At 45.0% G+C, this 21166-nt stretch overlaps 1 protein-coding gene across 9 annotated transcripts in view; it reads right to left on the reverse strand.

Moving 5' to 3' along the window:
* Window positions 1-3417: 3417 nt before the first annotated feature.
* The window catches only part of TTF2 (transcription termination factor 2), a 44349-nt gene continuing 26600 nt past the window's right edge, over window positions 3418-21166 (reverse strand). For 4 of the 9 annotated variants that reach the window (XM_058302977.2, XM_058302975.2, XM_058302980.2 and 1 more), the window contains exons 11-23: window positions 20613-20763; window positions 18371-18476; window positions 16849-17030; window positions 15969-16122; window positions 15609-15700; window positions 14306-14388; window positions 13766-13899; window positions 12877-13047; window positions 10231-10289; window positions 9625-9778; window positions 8865-8947; window positions 7209-7283; window positions 4102-4430 (exon numbers count right to left, since the gene is read on the reverse strand). In XM_058302977.2, the coding sequence (XP_058158960.1) occupies window positions 4286-4430; window positions 7209-7283; window positions 8865-8947; window positions 9625-9778; window positions 10231-10289; window positions 12877-13047; window positions 13766-13899; window positions 14306-14388; window positions 15609-15700; window positions 15969-16122; window positions 16849-17030; window positions 18371-18476; window positions 20613-20763 (1589 nt within the window). In that variant the 3' untranslated portion in view covers window positions 4102-4285. Of the gene's footprint in view, window positions 4431-7208; window positions 7284-8057; window positions 8131-8864; window positions 8948-9624; window positions 9779-10230; window positions 10290-12876; window positions 13048-13765; window positions 13900-14305; window positions 14389-15608; window positions 15701-15968; window positions 16123-16848; window positions 17031-18370; window positions 18477-20612; window positions 20764-21166 lie in introns of all 9 variants that reach the window. The other 5 variants (XR_011649586.1, XR_009187071.2, XM_058302978.2 and 2 more) reach the window with 3 other exon arrangements.

A 21166-nucleotide genomic window follows, 5' to 3' on the forward strand; every position in this document is an offset into this window, starting at 1 on the left:
ACATGAATGTTACATAAAAAATGTAAGGGATCCCCATATGCCCCACTCCCAACCCCCCACTTTCCCACATTAACAACATCCTTCTTAGTGTGGCACATTTGTTACAATTGATGAACAAGTATTGGAACACTGCCACTGTGTGTATTATAGTTTACCTCATAGTTTACACTCTCTGCCACACAACTTTGTAAGTTATAAGATATATAATGGCCTGTATGTCATTCCAATGTCACTCAGGACAATTCCAATGTCCAAAATGCCCCCATATTACACCTTTTTTTCCCCTCTCCCTCCCCTCAGAACCTCCAGAGGACACTGCCTCCACATCGCTAGAATAAGTCTAGGTCCATCGTTCATTCCCCAATCCTGAGGATTCTGGGATGGTGATGCCCACTCTGCCTCTAATTGACTTCATGGGGCTTAGATCCCATGAAGCAGATGGATGGGGCTATCTTGCTTGCAGTTGCAGACTCTCTCTGTTCCTTGGGATGGTCACTGTCCATCATCACTTACTTGTTAGTTGTCCTGAGTGAGCCAGTGAACTGGAGAGTAGGAGTTGCAACTCTTTTGAGATTCAGGGCCTAACTGGCACATGGACGGACCAAAGATCTAAGTCTTTTAGACATAAACCTATCAATTCTAGTACTAACTATAGGTTCAAATAGAAGTCAGAAGAGCCATTTGTAGGAAACCACAACTGTGTCCAACCCTGTCACACTGGGGAACATAAATTCCAAAGTAGGGCCTGCTGGCAGGGCACCAGACTCTTGAGCTGTCGGCCCTGCTATAGTGTCTGGATGTCTCCAGAGCCCTCAGATGCCCTGCTATTTGAGGCAGTATTTACTGTGGCACAGCTGCGGCTTTAAAGACAGTTTTGTTGGTATATATAGACCGTTGATTAACAGAGGTTTGGCGACAACATCTAGTTTGTGTATTTTGGTGTCACCATTGGGACTTGGGGCTGCACACAGATACTCTCCAGACTCTAGCAATTTCATTTTGTTGATGGACAAAGACCCATTGGCATGAAATGTGTACCTATCATTGGAAAATGAAATCATGTCGTTGGAAGGCAGCAACCAAAATATTCTTGGCTGGGGTTCCCAGTGAGTTCACAGTCAAGGATTGCTGTCTCCAGCCTTGATTCTCCTGTTGGTCTTGTAACCATCCCTTACCCGTGGAGTAGCTGTTATAAAGCACTTATTATCTCATTTCATCCTTGCCCAAGTCTGGTGAGGTAGCAGGCTCCTAAAACAAATCTGAAGGAGCAGTGGTGACATAATAGAAGGCTGGTTGACACTGGCAGGACTTGTGCACCTCAGGGCAGCACCTCAATGAGATCACTGCATTGTGGGATGGTGCCCCTTGCTAGAGGCTCCAAAAACCCACCTTGTCATTCCCAGACCTTAAAAAATTGACTCACTAAATTACATATGAGCCTGAGATAGACACCTGAATGCCAATTATATTCATCATTATAGATATCCACCCAGGGACTAGATCTTTTAAGAGTGCATGTTTAGTACATTTAGTATATTCCATTAGGACAATGGTCCTAGCTTTTCCTGCATCCACATCACATCAATAGCATCTCTGTTATAGGAACACCTACCCAAGACAGATTAATGGCTCTGCTAGCTTAGAATGAGAACCAGGAAAACTGGAGAAACTGTTTGCTACATCTACTACAGCAGATGTTTGTCAGTGGGCTCTGAATATCTGAAGACCGATTCATCTCCAAACTAAAAACAAGACTGCCTCAAGCCCAGTCCCTACAAAGTGCTTGGGATGGACACTAACATTGTTCACCTAACTCTCCTCTGACAAGACTGAATAACTCTGTCTCTCCAGTCAAAGAGGTTAGAGTATGTATTTATTGTTAGTAAATTCACAGTGAAGCATAAGAGAATATATGCTGTATTAGTCTGCCAATGCAAAGTACCAGAAATATGTTGGCTTTTACTAAAGGTATTTATTTGGGTAAAAGCCTAGTCTCAAAGCCATGGAAAGTCCACTCACAGTGCTTTCTCACCAAAGTCAGCTGCCACGTGTTGAAGCAAGATGGCAGGTGATCTCTGCCTGGTCTCTCCTTCCCTTCTCGATTTCCTCTTCCTCTTGTTCCATGGGCCCAGCCTCTTGAGGCTTCGTGCTTAAGTGATCCTGTAGTCCTCTCTCTCCTGGTATAGGGCTTCTTTCTTTCTGGGCCTGCTCTATTAGTCTTGGCCCTGTCTTTCCCAATTTCAGCTGTAAGCTATTAAGCAAAATGGCTCATCTCTCCCGGGACTCCACTGGTTGAGCCTTCTCCTGTCACATGGTAGGATCAAAAATGACAAAGCTTCTCTTCTGTCTCTGAGTGTCCATTTATATTGGCCCACCAAAGGGGTGGGGACTCAACCTGAGTCACACTCATTGGCATATGCCTAACCTACAGAAGAGGAAACCAAATTGTAGAGAAATTAATGATTTTTTTTCAAGGTTCCACACCCAAAAGTGAATACTAAGGTGAACCTGGTACTAGAATGAAGTCCAAGTTCTAGACCAGAACTCTTCCCACCAGGCCTTCAGACCATGTCCTTTGAGGTCACCTGTGCTCAAGCAGGCTCCTGTGCCTCAGCCCATCCTGTGACTCAGTTAACAAAGCATTCCATCTCCTAATCCAAACTCTAAGGAGGGAAATATTTCAATCTAGGAAGAACTACAATTATTTCTGGCAGATATTAGTAGGATGTCTGTGTTTTTTTAAAGTTAACCGCCCCCCCCCCCATGGCTCCTGCATCTCTTTGCTCATTGTTTGCACTCATTCATTTCATTTTTGCTCAATGTCTGCTCTGTTTGTCTTTAGGAGGCACCGGGAACCAAACCTGGGACCTCCCACGTGGGAGGTGAGTGCTCAACTGCTTGAGCACGTCCACTCCCCAGCATTATGTTTTAGAAAAGACTTCCAAGGAAAGAAGGAAACCGCAATAATTTCTCAAAGCATAAAACTCTAAAGTGTTTGTATCAGTCAGGGAACTAACTGCCGTGTATAAATACAAGTTTACTTCTTGCTCATGTCATAGTTCAACATAGTTGAGCTGGGGCAAGGAGGAAGGCTCCACAGTTATTCAGGACCAGGGCTTGTCTGCCAAAACGGCCCATGGGCGCAAAAATAGAAAGGTAAAGGGCTCCTGGACCCGGCAGCTCTACCGTTCCCTCGGGCTCCTCCGTCAGCACCTCTGCACCCAGCAGCCTGAGGGAAGACGCTGCACTGAGAACCACTCAGGACGTTTCAGAGGGCAACCTAGAAATGACTTACTTCTCTCCACATTCCACTGAGGAGAACTAAGTAATGGTCCCATCTAACTGCAGTGAAGACTGGGAAGCGCAGTCTCTCCACGTGTCCGGAAGGAAAAGAAAAGGGCAATCACGTAGCACTAATGTCCGTGCTACATTGTTAAACCCAGATTTATCAGATGATACCAATGTCAACACAAATACTAAATGATATACTGGAAGTGCCAAATTGTACAAGATAGTAAATGATACAAATGCTGCAAAGCTTGCAAAAATACAAAAATTTGTCAAATACTGTAAAAAATGACATTACAAATACTAAATAATACAAGTCCTAAATGATATGCTGACAATAAATGATATTATAGAAGTGCTAAATGATACAGTACTAAGAGATAACTACCAAATGATACAGTGATGCAAATACTAAATTATACAAATACCAAATGATACATTGATGCAAATACTGAATATCTGTTTATGTACAAAGCACCTCACTGATCTTAGACTGAGAGGAAGAACTGCCCAAATTAGGCCACTGCAGGGATCCACATTCTGCCCCACCCATAAATAGATGGTTCCAGGAACAGCCTCGGCGGCATAGCCCCAGCCGGCTCCCGGCTCCCGGATCGCTGAGAAGAGAAAGGCCAGCACAGGGCTTCTTGAGCGTTGAGGAAAGCTGCTATACCTCTGCCAGAGTTGTTCAAAATCATCTAATGCCTGGGCATTTTCTTATATCTGAAATAATTTATTGGTTTCTATACCATGCAATCATTGTATCACTCAACCAATGCCCCGCCCTCAATTTCAGGGGCAAGATTATGCCTCTTTTTTTTTTTTTTTTTGGTCTTTATTTTTTTAATATTACATTCAAAAAATATGAGGTCCCCATATACCCTATGCCTCATTTTGATGGAATGCCAAGAACAGAGCCCAAGGACCACAGTCAGGTCGATATTCTCAGATCCTGATGCAAGGCAACAGTGGCACTATTCTGAGCCCTAGAAGCAGGTTAGATGCCAAAAAGGACTCTGAGGTCCGCCAAGGTGAGCTTGGTGACAGATTCTCCAGTTCCTGACAGGACCTGCTTGGCCAAATCTTTCTTCTTTTCTTGGAGTTGCAAGATCTTCTCTTCCACTGTCCCCTCACAAACAAACCTAAAACACAAACATGAAAACCTCAAAGCATTGTATCTAATACCATATTTAAACTTCCGTGATTAGTTTCTAATGAAGTTTCTTCCTGTTTAGGTTCTTAGGTTCAGGTAAGAACCCTCCGTTTGGGGCATCCAAACAGCCATGCCTAATACATGCCCATTTAAAATGATGACACTCGGACAGACTATTTCTTTCTGAAGCTAAGATTACTGAGGGAGGCCAAAATCAGCAAAATATATCCCTTGTCCAAAAAAAGGATAGCAATCCAGATGTCACCCCAAAAGCTCTTTCTTAATAAGGTCTGAAGGGCTTAAAGCTTACCAAGTTTATGCTAAACCTTTGTGTGCTGGTTTAAGTACAGAATGGCCTATTTCTTGGCAAATGCACAATGAAAACAGGGTTTTCAAACTGAGGAAATGCCACTGTTGTCATTCATTTCTGCATTGAAAAAGTATTAATTCAGTACTCACTAGATGCCATGCACTATGCTAGGTGTGGGATGGAGAGATGAATATAATCTTGCCCTCAAGGAGCTCACAGAAGAGGAAAACAAAGAAATAAATAACAACAATAACATATAATAGAGGGACAGAGAGCGACTGATAAGGGGTGTAGAGTTTTTCTTTGTGGAATAATGAAAATGTTCTAAAGTTTTTTGGGATGATGAATGCTCAACCTTGTGATTATTAAAATCCACTGATTATACACTTTGGATCAATTGTCTGATATGTGAATATATCTCAATAAAAACTGCTTAAAGTCTTAAAAAATATATAGTAATATACAACCCAGTGAGTGCTATTCCATTATAATGGAAGTGTTTATGCTCACTGTGGAAAGGAGTAAAATCTGTCTGGAGTAGTCAGAGAAGGCTCCACTGAAGAGTTAACTTGTAATATTTGACTTGTAGAAGAGCAAGGGTTTGCCGGATTCAGTAGCTGGGAGGCATCTGAGGGAATGGGATCAATGTGGGTAAGACGATGGAGGTCAGAGCAGGGAGCGGTGGAGGAAGAGGGGCTCAATCAGCACAGCCTGGCAAAAGCCACAAGAACCCAACCGTGTTGTACCCAGTGGCAGAAGCTCAAGAGACCGGCAGGGGCCAGATCACAAGCAGCTTACATGTCAAAATGTAAACGTAACTATGGCAAGGTAAAATCTAGAAGTGACAGCCCCTGAAGAATTTGAGGAGTGGAATGACAGTCAGATTTATTAGTTAGAAGAACCTTCTGGGGGTGATATAGAAGAAAGCAGGAGTCAGTGATGGGAAGGGCTAGCAGACTTAGTTACCAAAAAAGGTAAGAATTGATGAGAGCTTGAAAGAAGAAAATGGTAGTGGGGATGGAAAAGAGAGGATGGTTATGAGAAAGGTTTAGAAAATAAACATAAAGGACTTGTTATTTGAAAAATGAGAAAAAGGAAGGAGCCTAGTTTCTGGCTACGTGACTAGATGAATGATGATACTAGGCACAAAGACAGGGAACCCAGAAGAGCAAATAGATTTGAAGTCATGGGGAGAAAGAAACCCTTTTAGTTTGTGACACTTGAGTTCTTGGAGCACGCACTAGTACTTGCTCCACAGTAAGTGCTCAACAGGTATTTGGCAAATGAGTAGAATTTAAATGTATGAATGAATAACAGATGAGTATGCAAACACTCATAGGGATATCAAGCAGGGATTTGGATATGCAGGTCTAAAGTTTAGGAGACTTTGGTACTGAAGATAAAGACTTTGGACTTACTAGAGTGGCAGGATTATTAAGGGAAGGGGATACAGAAAGAGCTGAGAAAAGGGCTAAAGACAGAGGAAAACTAATGTAATCACTATACTTGGCAAATCTGGGAAATCACTGGTGTCCCTAACAAGAGCCATTCAGTGGAGCAAAAGGGGTGAAAGCCAGTTTCTGGAGGTTGAGGTAAGCAAATAAGGACAGTGATTCCTAATTCCTCAGGCAAGCTGCCCATGAAAAGGAAAGAGAAAAAGGGCCATAGCTACAATGGACTGTAGCATTAAGCAGGTTTTGTTGTGGTTTTTAAACACAGGAAGGTCCCAAATAAAGAAGAGTCTACAAATTAACTACCCTACTCTTCACAAATATCAGTGTCACAAAACACAAAGCACTGTTTCAGATGAAAGGAGACTTAAAGAGTCATGACAACTGAACGCTACACAGGATCTCGGGTTTTCTTTTGTATGAAGGACATCATTGGGACAATCAGCAAAATTTGAGTGTCTATAGATCAGATAACACTGCTGTATTGACACTAACATCCCAATATTGACGCTATTACTGTGGTTATGTAAGAGAATCCCTTATTTTTAGGAAACAGACAATTATTTAGGGGTTAAAGAAATATCACATCTGCAACTTACTCTCAAATGGTTCAGAAAAAATATTATTTCTATTTACTCATATACATTTACCTACCTATTTGAGGACTTTACGGGAAGTTTTTGGTACTATTCCTACAACTATTCTGAAGTTGGCAGTAAATCTGAATTACGTTAAAATAGAAGGGAAGGTCTTTTCACAGGCTACCTTGACTGAGACATGCCGCACCATTATATTCAAGCTTATTCTTCTTTTGCAGGGACCACCTCCAAGGCTCTCCCTAAAACGCTTGTTTCCTTCTCGACTGTGAGGACCAGGGAGGGCAAGCCTCAGCAGCGTCGTTAGTAAAGGGACCACCAAACACTGTCCTTGCAAACACTGCTGAAGAAAGGCCTGCACAAGAGCAGGACTTGGGGAGGGCGCTGGGTCCCGGGAGGCCTTCACTTACTTGTGTATGACAACATCATTCTCCTGCCCCACTCGATAAATTCGGTCACAAGCTTGATCTTCGAGTGATGGATTCCTGTTAGAAGAGAGGACTGATGGGTGCTGACATCCTAGACCAGGAGTTGGCAAACTACAACCCGTAAGTCCAGTCAAGCCCACAGCCCTTCTGCCTTGAGCTAAAAAATGGTAGTTCCCCTTTTTTTCCCCGGAGGTACTGACCAGCAATTTAACCCATGACCTCGTATGTGGGAAACTGGTGCTTAACCACTGAGCCACATCAGCTCCCCTGAGTTGGTTTTATTGTTTGTTTGCTTGTTGTTTGTTTGTTTTTAGGAGGCACTGGGGACTGAACCTGGGCCCTCCTGTGTGGGAAGCAGGTGCTCAACCTCTTGAGCCACATTCACATTCAGTTGCATTTTTAAAGCATTGTTAAAAAAAAAAAAAGGAAAGAAAATATCTGACGGGGACCTGTGTGGCCCACAAAGCCTAAAATGTCTACAGAAAAGGACTGCCAACCCTGTTCTAGGCTGACTTGGCCCCTATCGATGTAGTGCCAGATACCTTCCTGCCCTCGAATCAGATTGCTAATAACAACTCTTCACACAGCCGTCACCCCGTGCTACTGAGGTGAAACCTATTCTCAAAGCCCGTCGCGAGCTGGAAGACCTCGGGCGGTCACTAAACCTCAAGTCCTCCAGCTGCAGACTCCAACCTGGAAACGGAGAGGGCTGGCTAAGGGACCTCAAATGCCCTTTCCAACTGAACTGCTCTAGGATTCAACCAGGGAGAGCCGATCTGCCTCCTCCTTTATAGATTCTCATTAAGAACTCCAAATAGTTTCTCGTCTTACCTCTTTAAACCTCCTCCATTTGGAAAGCAGCACACTTCCCTCCATACAGTCCCAACGTGCTTTCCCCACTCATCTGTAGAGGGGAGTCCCAAGAACAGTAAGGCCTAAAAGCAGTCTCCCAGAAGATAGCAGATTGGCCTGTTTGCACAGCCGGGCTGCCTAGGAAGTTAGACAAGTGGCAATCCCAGCCGGGAGACTGGTGCAGTGATCCCTGATTGGCTAAACTGGAAACCCAAACACTGGGGCTAATGATGAGGCTTTGTCTCAGAACAACCCGCTCATCCCCTTTGTATCCAAAAAGGTTGCCGCTCTGCTCCAGGCGGTGGCACGGCAAGCAGCGAGCCCAGGGTCACGTGTTAAGTGCGTTTCTAACACAGTGAGAAATTCTTCTGCCTGTTTCTTTAGGAGTCCTGCCTCCCCCTCTTTTCCAAGTTGAGCTTTCCTGGAATTTCAAGTATGCTTGGAATGTGGTGTTTTAGAAAAGAGAACAAATGGAGAGGTGGGCTTAGCTCTTGGCCAGGAGAAGCTCTGCTCCCAGTTTCCATGGAAACAGCTGTGAGATTAACAATGAAGCGAATGGACCATTTTGGGTAGTCACCGGAAGCCTTGCTTGCTCAGGATTTCAGGGAAGTCAGGTAGCCCGACACCCTGCTTAGATCTGTTGCTATAACATACACACACTGAGACATCTCTGTGATTTAAAAAAAAAAAAGGGCACACACACCTAAGAGGTAAGACCTTACTGCCCCTCTAACCCACTGGTCTCCCAGCTGTGCTGGGACAAATGAAAAAATCCAGAGTAGTCACCAGTGCATGTCCAGAAGAAAAAGATGGTTTCCTCCAGTCAGGTTCAGACCGACACCTCCAGCCAAGAGAGAGATTAGCATGACCTGCAAAGCAAGCACACCGTTAGCTCCAGGCAGACCTGGTCGCACAAGCCGCCTCTCCTGGCTCAGGTTCAAGTCCACTATCAATACAGACAGAGCAACGGGTTCCTGCTGAGATTCCTTCTGCTATAAACACATGCCTCCCCTTTGAGAAAACTCTCACTTCACATTTTCGTGCATGTGAGTCAACCTCAAAAAATTGTGTGCCTGCCAAAATACACAAATACTATAATTTAGAGCCCCATGGGTAATTAGCTTGATAAGCTTTCCACAAACCAGATTATGTCCATCCCATCAGCCCTCCCCACCCCACATTGCTCACATGATCCTCCGGCCTATCATTTATTAAGGCTTTCCAAATTCTCATTACCACAGGCCTGTTCTTCCATTTCCCTCCGTATGTATTAATATCAAAATCTCACCTATCCTTCAAGGCTTATCTCAAATGCTGCGTCCTCCACAAAGATCCCCTGATCCTACCCAGTTCTGATCTTACTCCCCTTTTAACCCTCCTATTTTCTCTTCAGAGTAGTGGCACACTTTGATATGTGTTCCAATAAATGTCTAATAAATTTTGAACACTTGGAGGGGTCAAGGCTATATATACTTAAAACAAGTTCTCTCCGTAGAACCGAGAACAGTTGGCGTTTTGCTGTGTAGCTGACGTGCCCAGCTCATACCTGAGGGCCCCTGGATTTGTTGTTGAATGCTTCGACCAAGTCCATCCTCTCTTTGGGGTTGACAGAGCCATCAATGGTGGCGTAAGTCAGGCCACGCCTCTTAAGGTGCAGCGCCACAACTCTCAGCATGGAGGTCCATTGAGAGACAATGACACTGGAAGGAAGAGCCAGATGAAGAGCCAGACACCCCCACAACAGATCAGACTAACTCACTGCAGGGATCCAGCCATCGAATGTGGGAGAGGGAAGGCTCTCCACAACCTCAGGGAAAGCCATGCTATGAGATGATCGTGTTTCCAGTGATTTCTAGATCCACTCCCCACCTTATCTTGTGCTGAAGGAAGTCAGAAGAAAGCAGTGGCCGGGCTACAGGAAGGACTGCTGCCTTCTATGCTTTGGGGACTGTGTTCATGCGGAGATGTCTTGAGAAGAGGGATGCAGACCACCCTCCCTCTGCCAGCCTGAACACCACGCTGCCAGGGTGCCTCTATTTCTCCCTGGTAGGCTTCAATTAGGGTCTAAGATTTTGTTTTATGATTATCAGCAATATCAAATTTTCTTGCTTAAATTACAACAATTGCTTAGAGAACGATATAACATATTTACCTCTTTTGGGAGCCTGGATTTCTTTGAATTGCCTCCAGTTCTGCCAACAGAGATGATATCTGGAAAAATAGTACATTAAGATGGGGAGGTTTAAGCCAACTCATTTTTCTCCCTCTTCTCCCACCTGAAATACTGTAGCAGCCTCCGGGATAGGGTCTCTCTGTGTCTCATCTTTTCCCTCTCTGTTTCCATTCTGCTCTATATAGCCAGACGGTCACTTCTAAATTGCAAGCTTGTCATTTCCTTTCCAGGCTGAGGCCCCCTTTCCACGGCTTTCCACTGAGGAGGAAGTCCAAAGTCCTTGGAATGGCCTACGGGGTCCCTGCTGCTCTGGCCTCTGCTCGCGTCCCTGGACTCCTCTCATACGCCTTCCTCAAAGGGGATGCTCTAATCCCACCAAACGTCTTCCTCCAACAATCGCCCCTCATCTGTGTCCACACCACGCCCTGGCTCGGACGCCCTCACCTGCCAGCTCAGCACCACTTCTCAAACCCCAAAGGAGGGCGCGGTGCCCGCTGCCGCGGGCTTCGTTAGCTCCCTTTGCTCCCTACCACTCTGTGTCAGCTGCTTATCAACCACCTCTGGCTTTCACTACTCGAGAGACTAGCAACAGCCAGTAACGGCCCTAGAGCTCATCCCCAGAAGGCTGCAGGAGGAACCAAAGGGCTGATGATGGTTCTGGCTCTGTCAGCAGAGGGCTATACCACCTCAAAATCCCAGTTAAGAACGCAGAGTCCTCATCAGTGAAGAGAAGGCTCAAGCCAGATGAACTCGAGGGGCGCCCTCAGCTCCTACTGCTAGTTTTGTTGGCACCGCGGTCATCTGCAGGGATCGTCCCCCACGCACAAGCTGCCTTTCAGTCATAATGCACATTTTGTGCCTGGGGAGAAGGAGCCAAAGGACTCTACTGCTTTGAATTGGTAGGGAGAAAGCAGGTAGACTTGTTTTTTGGTTACTAAGAGAACGGAGACACTGACTTGCCTGGTATCGTCACAAGTCTAGGAGGTGGAAGGGGCATGGATTCAAAGCTAGCGCTCACATGAAAACCCCAGCAACAGGTACTCTGAGAAACAACTCTAAGGTGGGAGGTTTGGACTCATGACCAGGACCTGGGCTGAACCCAGAATGCTCCTCATTCTCCATGAATGACCTTTGTGCTCCCAAGAAGACTCCCTGCCCTACATCAAACAATTATAAGTGGTGTGAACTACTACTAATGGGCTTACATTAAGAAGCTGCAGGAACTGACAGTACCTGAATACAGACAAGGATCACACGTTATTAGGAATGTGAAGTTTTAACCCAATGGCTAACGTTAAAGGAGCTGGAACTTGACATTTAGCCACACAATGATTCTCCTCATGTTTCTCTCAGCTCTTGGTGGTAGAGATCTAGGTAAATGTGTTAAAATTTTCATTTCCCTTCTTAAATAACAGCATTCCCTCGGCAGTGACCTCCTCTCTAGTTACAAATCTTGTTAAAAGAAGAGAGTGCTTGAGGCTTGAATGGCAGCTTATGTTAGTAGCAGAGAGAGACATAAGCCACTCTTTTTGGGTAAGCAAGATAACAGTGCTTGTTCCAAGCCAGCAGCAGAAGGCAGGGATCAACTTCATGCCCCGTCTCTAGACCAGGGGCTCTCAACCTTTTTTGCTCCATGGACCCCTTTGCCAGTCAGGTGAAAACCTGGGACCCCTTCTCAGAATGTAGTGGCAGATTGTTTTACGACACGCAGCTACTGTCAGGGTCTAACAACTACTGTCATTTCCAAGTATGGATGAGCGTAAGCAATTTTTCAAGATATGCAACAACCGTAACATGGCATGAAATGAACACTACTGTAATTTATTACCTACATTCATGAGTGAAGGAAACGCTAGGTTTCAGTTAGAGGCCAGAGAGATTAAAGATGATAAGTTGATTTGCTTTTTCAATTCAAGCTTGAAGACCCCCTGAAATCACAGGTCCGTTAGGAACCCCTGCTCCATTAGAACTCTTCAGCCTCAGGAAGCGTGCGTGAAATCAGAACAGAGCGATTAATGAAGACAGAAGGCTGTGTAAGCAGCGCTCCCTGGGGAGGGGAGGCTTTCAGCAAGTTAAAGCCGCTGGCCCTCAGGCGTGTTACCCAGTCCCTAGGGTCCTGCCTTCCTTGTCTTCCTCTAAGCTTTCCCCAAGCAAATTGCTCACACACTCGGGCCCTGTCCCTGGCTTAAACCTGGAAAGCGCCTTTAAGCAGTCCATGACAGAAAGTCTGCCTCCACGCCGGGCTGTGCCAAGCCCCTCTAGGTGAGGTCTCTGGCCTTTGTTTTCTTTCTTAAACAAGAGCAATTGATTGGCTCATGGTTTTGAGGCTTGAAATCCAAGGTCAAGGCATCACCAGGGCAATGCTTTCTCCCAGAAGAGGCCGGCAGCTAGTGATCTTGCTCCTTGCCTTTTCTTTCTTCTTTTTTTAAAAGAGGTCTCTAGTATTACTCGTGAAATGCAATGAGGCCTTAAGATTGGAGGGAGAATCTGACTGGATAAAATCGAATAGTTCTTCCAGCTCTGGCATCAAGTGGCTCTACCAATGTGCACACATGAGGCTCCCTTGTACCAGAAAATGTGGGAGGAGTCTGGGTCTCTCCACTAGAAGAGAGGAGACAAAAATACCTTTGTGCTCTTCCTTGTGTCTTCGAAAAGCTCTCCCTTGAAGCACGTGCCATTAAGGGAAACAGGGGAGGAGGGCTCTGAGCTCTGGAGTTCAGACAAGGTCAGAGCACCGAGCTGCTGCTCCAGGGAAAGGACGACGCCCTCACTCTTCAGCTCTGTGGGATCCAGGGCCTGTACAGAACAAAGACGGGGCGGAGCAGGGACGATCACGGGCAGCCGAGGTGGCCACCTCACCTGCCCCTCACCTGCCCGTAAGGCGCTGACCACTTAACACGTCACACAGAAAAGCATTTCCTAATTTATCACTCAGCACTCTGCAGAGAAATGCTGGTTAAGGTGTAACTTAGCTAGTTTTTTCCACCAGATTAACGATAAATCAAACAATGGAACTTTTTAAAGATTTACCAGACTGCATGTTCTATTTTCCCCAGCTAGAACAGCAGTTAGTTAAATTACTGACAGTCAAAATAAAGCTCCCTGAAAGAGTAACACAGTCTCTTCATTAAAGATGTGCCTCTCTCCAATGTAAAGGCGCATTTTCAAATTGTATTAATGCCTGAGTTTTCATACCTAGATTTAAAAGCCTCAATAGTGTCTGAAAGCAGAAAACACCAGTAACTAAATCAGCTTTGTGACATTCTGAAACACCAAAGCACTGGTAGATGACTTCCTTTTTAACAAGGAAACAAAAAAATACTATCTCAGACACTACGGGAATATCAGGACCAAAGTAAGAGAAAGTAAACTGAACAAGCGCCTCTCCTCCCCTCCCCACCAAAACCCCAAACAACCCCAGGCGGGAGCAAGGCTGAGCAGGGTGGCTGCGGGGAGGAGGGGGCGCCGGCCCTGGCCCGGGCGTTTCTTACCCAGGGCCCGGGGCGTTTCTTACCGTCTTCAGTAAGGAAAGGTGACAGCAGCACTGGCGCAGCCTCAGCAACTGGGACAAGATGTGGGCGGTGCTGGATCTCTGGGAGTCGGGGGCCACTGGGCATCCTGGCCCGCTGGATCCAAACTCCTGCGCTACTTCCAGAGGACGAACGAACCACAGGAAATAGTACGGGATTTTAGAGAGAAACGCAGGGGAGATGCAGGAACTCCCTGAGCCTGTCCCACTGTTTGGCCTGAGATTCAATGATAGAGGTAGAACTCGCTTCTTTAGCCACCAAGAATTAAGTCAAATGAAAGGCTGGTTTTCTTTTAGACCTAACTGCATTTTAATAAACCAGATTTAGAAAACAATTAAAAAGGCATCTAGGTCACCAAGGCTGGGGTCTGGCAAATCAGTATTTTTTACCTTGGTTTGAGGTGCCTAGCTAAGGTCAATTCTCTGACATCAAGAAGCTTAATTATCACCCACTTCTGGTATTTTACAGAACCTGAATCCCCATTGTCATTAGTTACGTGTGTCTGTAAGTATCCCGCTGCTTACCTCTACTGAATGGATTATCAGGGCTTCTTCCAGATGGGTTGTATCCACTTGTATGTCTTTTTAGATAGGACTGCAGAGCCGACCTGCCTCAGACAAAAAACAAAAACTGCATTTAAAAGGGTCTCTAAGACCAAACACGTTTACAGTGGTGACTGCTTAGAAGTGGACTTGTTCAGCAATGCTAGTACCAAGCAGGGGAGTAAATCTGCAGGTCAGCCAAGGACAGGATTCCTAGAGATAGTGCAAAGAACAGATGACATGAAGGATTACAGAAGCTTTTTTGTTGTTGTTAAAGATCCAGTAAGATCCTGAAGAACACAAATTGAGTGGCAGGACAAAGATGAATTTCCCAATACAGCCCGACAAAGGACCAAAGAGATCCAACGTACAGTGACCACATCCTAGCACTTCAAAGCAAAGAAGCCACTGAGAGACCCGGTTCCGGAGCCGTCAGTGTATATATGAGTGTGGCAGTTTGATATTATTTATGAGTTCCAGAAAGAGATACTGATTATGTTTGTGAACTGGTCTGTTCCTCTGGGTTTGATACCCCTTTGATCATATTCAATTCAGAGGTCTCACTTTTACTTTATTAAATCAAGATTAGGGCTTTGATTTGACCACATTATTAGGGCGTGCCGGGTTGAGTCCTTGCCCGCTTGGTGCGCTGATAAAATAGACTCTCACAGGGAAGGAGGTACACAGAGAAGAACACAAAGGAAGAGCGACAGCTCCACAGACATATCAGAGGCCCTGGGAAGAGATGCGAGCCACTTGCCTGATAGCTCACAGCTAACCTTGTGAAGAGAAGAGAGCAGCTGTGCCTGAAAGAAATGAGCCCCTGTCAGAGAGCCAAGCCCTATGCCAGCCGATAGCTGAGATCAAAAGAAGTGGGGACCACGGAGCCTTAAGAGGAAAGAGGAAGGCTGAGCCCTCGCAGACATCGCCTCTTGCTCCAACACGTGGCAACAGTCATCTGGTGAGGAAGTCCCTCTTATGGTACCCTGAGAGGGACTCTTTAGGGCCTGGTAACTCTAAGCTTCTACCCCAAATAAATACCCTTTATAAAAGCCAACAGCGTTCTGGTACTTTGCCTCAGCACCCCTTCGGCTGACTAAAACAATGAGATAGAGGGGAGGGGGGCATAGGAAGGGGACATGGAGAAGGGAGATAAAAAGGGAATACTGATACCCAACTAACCAATACCATAAATACAGTTAGAGGCAACTCGACCCTCGACGCACTCCCAAGCAAGGGCAAGGATGAAACAGCACGTGAGTGGATGTTTACTCAATGCCCGTACCTGGATCTGGCAAAGAAGACATTATAAACGGCCTCCTCATCTTCCGAAAGCTTTAAATGGTGCAACTGAAACTTACGCTGGGGCAGCGTCACCTTAGAAGAATGAAAGACAGAAGAAGCTGGCAAGAAGCTATCCAAAAAAACCGAACAGTACAGCCCAAACTCCCCAGATTTGACATGGCAATCTAGTCAACCCCTTAACGGTTTCCACCCTTCCTTAAAAATATGTCTGCTGTGACACACGCAGGGCACCAACCCTCGGGGCTCCTCTCCAGGAAAACGGGCCACTTTGGGCAGCTCAGCACGAGGACATGGTCGTCCTCTCTCCCAGGCCCCAGGGACGGGTTATCACGGGCATTACCAAGGGCTTGCCAGTAAGGTCCAGCTGGTCTTTTGTCCTCCTCAGCAAAAGGCTCTTGGTTAAAATGCTCAACCGCTCTCCTCCTTTTTTTGAACCATTGTCGACTTGACTCTTCCACAGCTTGAACTCGTCGAATGGAGAACAACGGAGAAATCTTTTTTTGTCAGGAAAGAAAGGCAGAGTGTAGGGAAGGAGAGGTACGGGAGTATGGAGTAAAGGTTCAAATAAGACGTAAGTGAAAAACAAATCAGATCTGTTACATCTGTCATCCCACCATTTTTAAAAGTGAACTTCATAGTAAAGCTCTGCTGGACAGACCAAAAGGATCCAAGTCAGTAACGAAAACCACATTATAAAAACGTGAATTCTTCCATTAACAATGTCGACAACATGTAAATTATACGTCAGAACGGGATATATAACCAATAGCTAGAATTTATTCCTAAAGCATCAAAGGCTAGCAAAGCAACCCCAGATCCCTCTATGGGCTGATTAGAATGAAAAGTATTTTCAAATCAGCATTCTTTTCTGTTTGCTTCAAATACATTTTAGTCCTGACTCCAGGTCATATGTTATAAAGCAGAAGTAGCCCAAAACATGACCATGCTGAAGAAAGGTGCCTTTTTTGTTGTTCATTTAATTCTACCTGCTCTGTATTTTGACACATATACAGGATGATGTAATCAGAGTTCTATACCAGTCAGCTGATCAAGAAAAATGTCCTCACACATATTGATTCCTGCGTTCTTTACAGGTTGACAGGCCTGTCATCTGCTATGCAAGAAAATCTGGCACTCATTGAAGCTCTACCATGAGACGTGAAAAGTGATGAGGGGTTCCCAAAAGGATCCACATTTACGTGGTCAAGGAGCACACTCACTTCAGCAGTGAGTACATGTCCAGCAAGTTGTTCTGCAGGGGGGTTCCTGTGACGGCCCAGCGCGCCTGGGCTTTCAGCTTACACACGGCTATGGACGTCTGCACTCGCGGATTCTTAATACTGTGAGCTTCATCCAATATGAGTCGAGCCCAAACTACTCGAAGCAAAGGCGATGCAGTGCTCTGGAAGAAGCACAAGTCAAATCCAACCATACAGGAAAAGACACAGGTCCGCAAGGAGACAAGGGGAAATAAACAAGTATTGAGAACCCACTCTTACCTTTTGATTTGAGGGCTTAGATAAGGGAGGTGCACTGCAGTAAGAATTAAGTTTAAGAAACACTCCACAAGTAAAAATAAACAATTCTCTTGAGGGTCCAAGTGGATCCCAGAAAATCCTATTCTTAGAGCGGATCCATTCCTGCGCATGTGAACCTAGTGGTGGCAGGACCTTTTGATTAAATTACTTCCGTGAAAGGCCTGTGGTCAGCTTGCCCAGGGTAGGGCTCAATCCTCTCATGGGATTCTTTTATAAATGGAGGAATAAAGTCACAGATGCTGAAATCAATCAGCTCAGGAGGGAGAAAAGCCCCAGACAGATCAGCCCGACGCTGAAGGCAGTGAGGCCTGCAGGAGGGGAGGGGCGAGCAGAGGCTGCCCTGAGCCCGCCCTGTGCCTGCCTGCCACGGCCGCAGCCTGGAGAGGGGGCATCTCTGGTGCTGCCTTGATGTAGATACCTTCACGGCCTCAGACTGGAAGCTTCTATATATATATGCATGTAAAATATACATATATATTTAAAAGAGGCACCAGAGATTGAACCCAGGACCTTGTACATGGGAAGTAGGTGCTCAACCACTGAGCTCCACCCTCTCCCCAAGAACTATAAGCTTTTAACCTAATAAATCCCCCATTGTAAAAGTCAACCCATTTCGGGTATATTGTTCCCAGCAGCTTTTAGGAAAGTAAAACACTGTTCTAATAATAAAATGTTTTCTAATTGGAGTTTACATTTATTCTTTTAACATATTTTTGAGCAATGTCTGGGTGTTAAGCTTGAAAATTCACTCATTCAATAAAATATTTAAAGATTTTACTACACTTACTAAATTTACTAAAAACCACAAAAAAATTATTAAAAGTCAACTTTTATATGTAAGATAGTAAGCCAGAAATAAAGGAGAGCTCATTATCTAGTTGGGGAGACAAACAAGAATAAAGATAATTACAACATGGTATATGTCTATTAAGGAAAGAGCTATTCATTTTGACAGGTGGAACATTTAGGATATTTCTGATCTGACAGGAAGGTACCTTTTTGTTATCTCTGACCTTGTAAAAAGATTCCCATTGGGAAGTGGGTATAGCTCAAGTGGCTAAGCACCTGCTTCCCATGTATGAGGACACGGATTCAATCCCAGGTACCTCCTTATAAAAAAAATTAAATAAATAAAAAACATTCCCATGACCCATTAAGTGATGAATAGATCCACCTCTATTTCCCTGCAGCCCCCAAACCTCACCTGCACACTGAGGTGTGTCCCCGGGATCACTCCCTCTTCCTTCTCTGTGGGGATCTCCATGGCCAGAAGCCTATAGGTAGTGATCACGATGTCATAGGTAGAGAGGCTGATAAACACAACACAGAGCAAACAGTAAAAGATCCCTCTATGGACTTGGAAAATGCAGAGAGGCAGAGCTGATCCCTGTGTAAAAACGCCCACGGCTGGACAGACAGATGTCATTAACTTAGGTCCTTTGTCTACACCAATCTTGGAGAGGTAAATTTTATCCACATAGCTTCCCTCTCTCTTGCCTTTGCTGATTTTTTAGTCTGCTCGCTACAGCTACGTTAGCTTCTCTCTTCCTACCTGATGATTAAGAAAGGAAAATCGGGAAACGGACTTTGGCCCAGTGGTTAGGGTGTCCGTCTACCACACGGGAGGCCCGAGGTTCAAGCCCCGGGCCTCCTTGACCCGCGTGGAGCTGGCCCATGCGCAGTGCTGATGCGCGCAAGGAGTGCCGTGCCACACAGGGGTGTCCCCCGCGTAGGGGAGCCCCACGCACAAGGAGTGCACCCATAAGGAGAGCCACCCAGCACGAAGGAGGGAGCAGCCTGCCCAGGAATGGCACCGCCCACACTTCCCGTGCCGCTGACGACAACAGAAGCGGACAAAGAAACAAGACTAGCAAAAAGACACAGAAAACAGACCTCCGGTGGAGGGGAGGGGAATTAAATAAATTAAAATTAATCTTTAAAAAAAAAAAAAAAAAAAAAAAGAAAGGAAAATCTCTGGCCGGGATTCATACTAAGCTTGGTATGATCTGGCCAGGACAGACGGTAGGGTAGGGCTGTGAATTAACATTTAATCACGAGGCGAGATGCAGGATGCTAAAGTTCCAGGGAAGGAAGAAGTCCTCAGAGCACCGCTGGCCTTACATCAAGGATGCTTTCTCCTCACCACTGTACAATGTGTTTGACAAAATCCACTAGGTTAGCTCTGACGTGCTGTAAGCTTTCAGTTTATCTTGTCTACACTCATTACACGTAAAGATTCTTAATGAAATATTAAGTTTCCTATGGAACTTAACATTGTGTACCTGAAAGAACATCAATAAATATTTTTGATAAAAATATTATGCCTAATTCAGAGAGACAGCAATGTCTACATGTTGCCTTAGTATCATATAAAGATGTAGAGTTGAGAATGATTCCAATTGGTAAATTGGTACATTCTGAATACCACACCAGGTGTGATCAAGGTGCAAATCAACTGACACCCCACTTACTTGTTTTTTTTAATTATTCTTACTTATTTCTGAATAACAATCTGGAATAAAGGCAAGCAACTTACAATATTCTATGCCAGTGAAGACATGCAGGTCAGCCACTGCTGCCCTGATATATTCCCCCCAGTGAACTGAATACCAGCCATGAGATTTGGTGTTATAAGAGTGAGGGTCACCAATTGGGCAATTCACTCCAGAAAAACTGCTGCCCCATACTTTAGGAGATTAAAATATCCAATACTGGAGGTTGGGGAAAGATTACTTAGAAGCAGATGCAACTTTGTTCTCATCCTTAAGTAGACCAGCAAGTATTCAACCTAGATCTTCTTTTCACAGTTAGAAACAGAGGACAATTCCCTTAAAAACCAAAAGATAAAAAAGACTAGCACTAAGATATCACCATCTGGGGGAATATTTCTTTCCTCTTTCCTATGCCCTCCAGGAATTTTACACTTAAATCTAGTCATCCTAAACTCTTGAGTCTGAAACTTCTTATATAGTTCATATATGAAATATATAGCCATAAAAATTTATGGAGTCATTATCATCTAATAAATGCATTATCATCAATATGCTTTGTAAGGTGGTTCCACTGATACTAACAGATGAAAAATGTGAAGCTGGGATGAGAAATTCAGCCACCTTGAAATACTGTGACACAGCCTCTTTCGCCAGGGGAATGCTGCTGCCACCTAGCTGGCAAATCAGATATTTCAGGCCTCTGCACAGGGCAGCTTTTGTTGGGGACAGTGGCAAGGATACATGAAGATAACACCGGTCTCTCTCAAGATGTACCTCGTAGTAGAGTGAAGGTTTTTGGTGTTGATAATGGAAATCTGCCTTTGGCCCTCACAGCGATCAGGAGCCCTGATCCAGTGAAGGTTCAGGGAGAGGAGGCAGGTTCGGGGTGGTCTCCTCTCCCACCTCCACGCCAAGCTGCCGAGCCCGTCCAGGACTGCCGTTTCCTGCACTTACACTTTCGCATGTTGATCCCGGTTTGGCCCGTGATAGAGATAAACTCTTAGCTTGCTGTTGCGCACACGTTTCTCCACCTCCTTCTTCCAATGATGGATTAAGGAAGCAGGGCAAATAATTAGTGTTCCATGGGAAGTAAAGTCAGAGGAGTCTTGAGAGGGGAAAAAAGACCTCATTACATTCGTTAAATAGCCTTTAGCTTTTTAAAGGCATTAACTCTTTCTCTCGACTGACTTCATTATTTGTTCAATCAATATTTTTAACAACTGCCGCTCTTATTTTCCACGCATAGACTACAGCAGAATAGAACTTGAAGGGACAGTGTTTTAAACCAAAACAATTATTTCCCTATTTTCCCTCATGAAAGTGTCAGAGAGACAACAAGCCAAGGAGGGCGGTGGAAGTGGCTAGGAGCTTGATCTCAGTCCAAAAGAAGCGATGCGCCTTCAGAGTGGCCAGAGGCGGAAGCTGGACCATTTCTGAACTAACTCTTTTTGAGCTGATTCATATAGGGAGGCACAATTTCGTTTTTCCCTGAAAAGCATAGCTTAATC

The sequence above is a fragment of the Dasypus novemcinctus genome, chromosome 9, assembly GCF_030445035.2.
Source record: "Dasypus novemcinctus isolate mDasNov1 chromosome 9, mDasNov1.1.hap2, whole genome shotgun sequence".
Taxonomy (NCBI): Eukaryota; Metazoa; Chordata; class Mammalia; order Cingulata; family Dasypodidae; genus Dasypus; species Dasypus novemcinctus.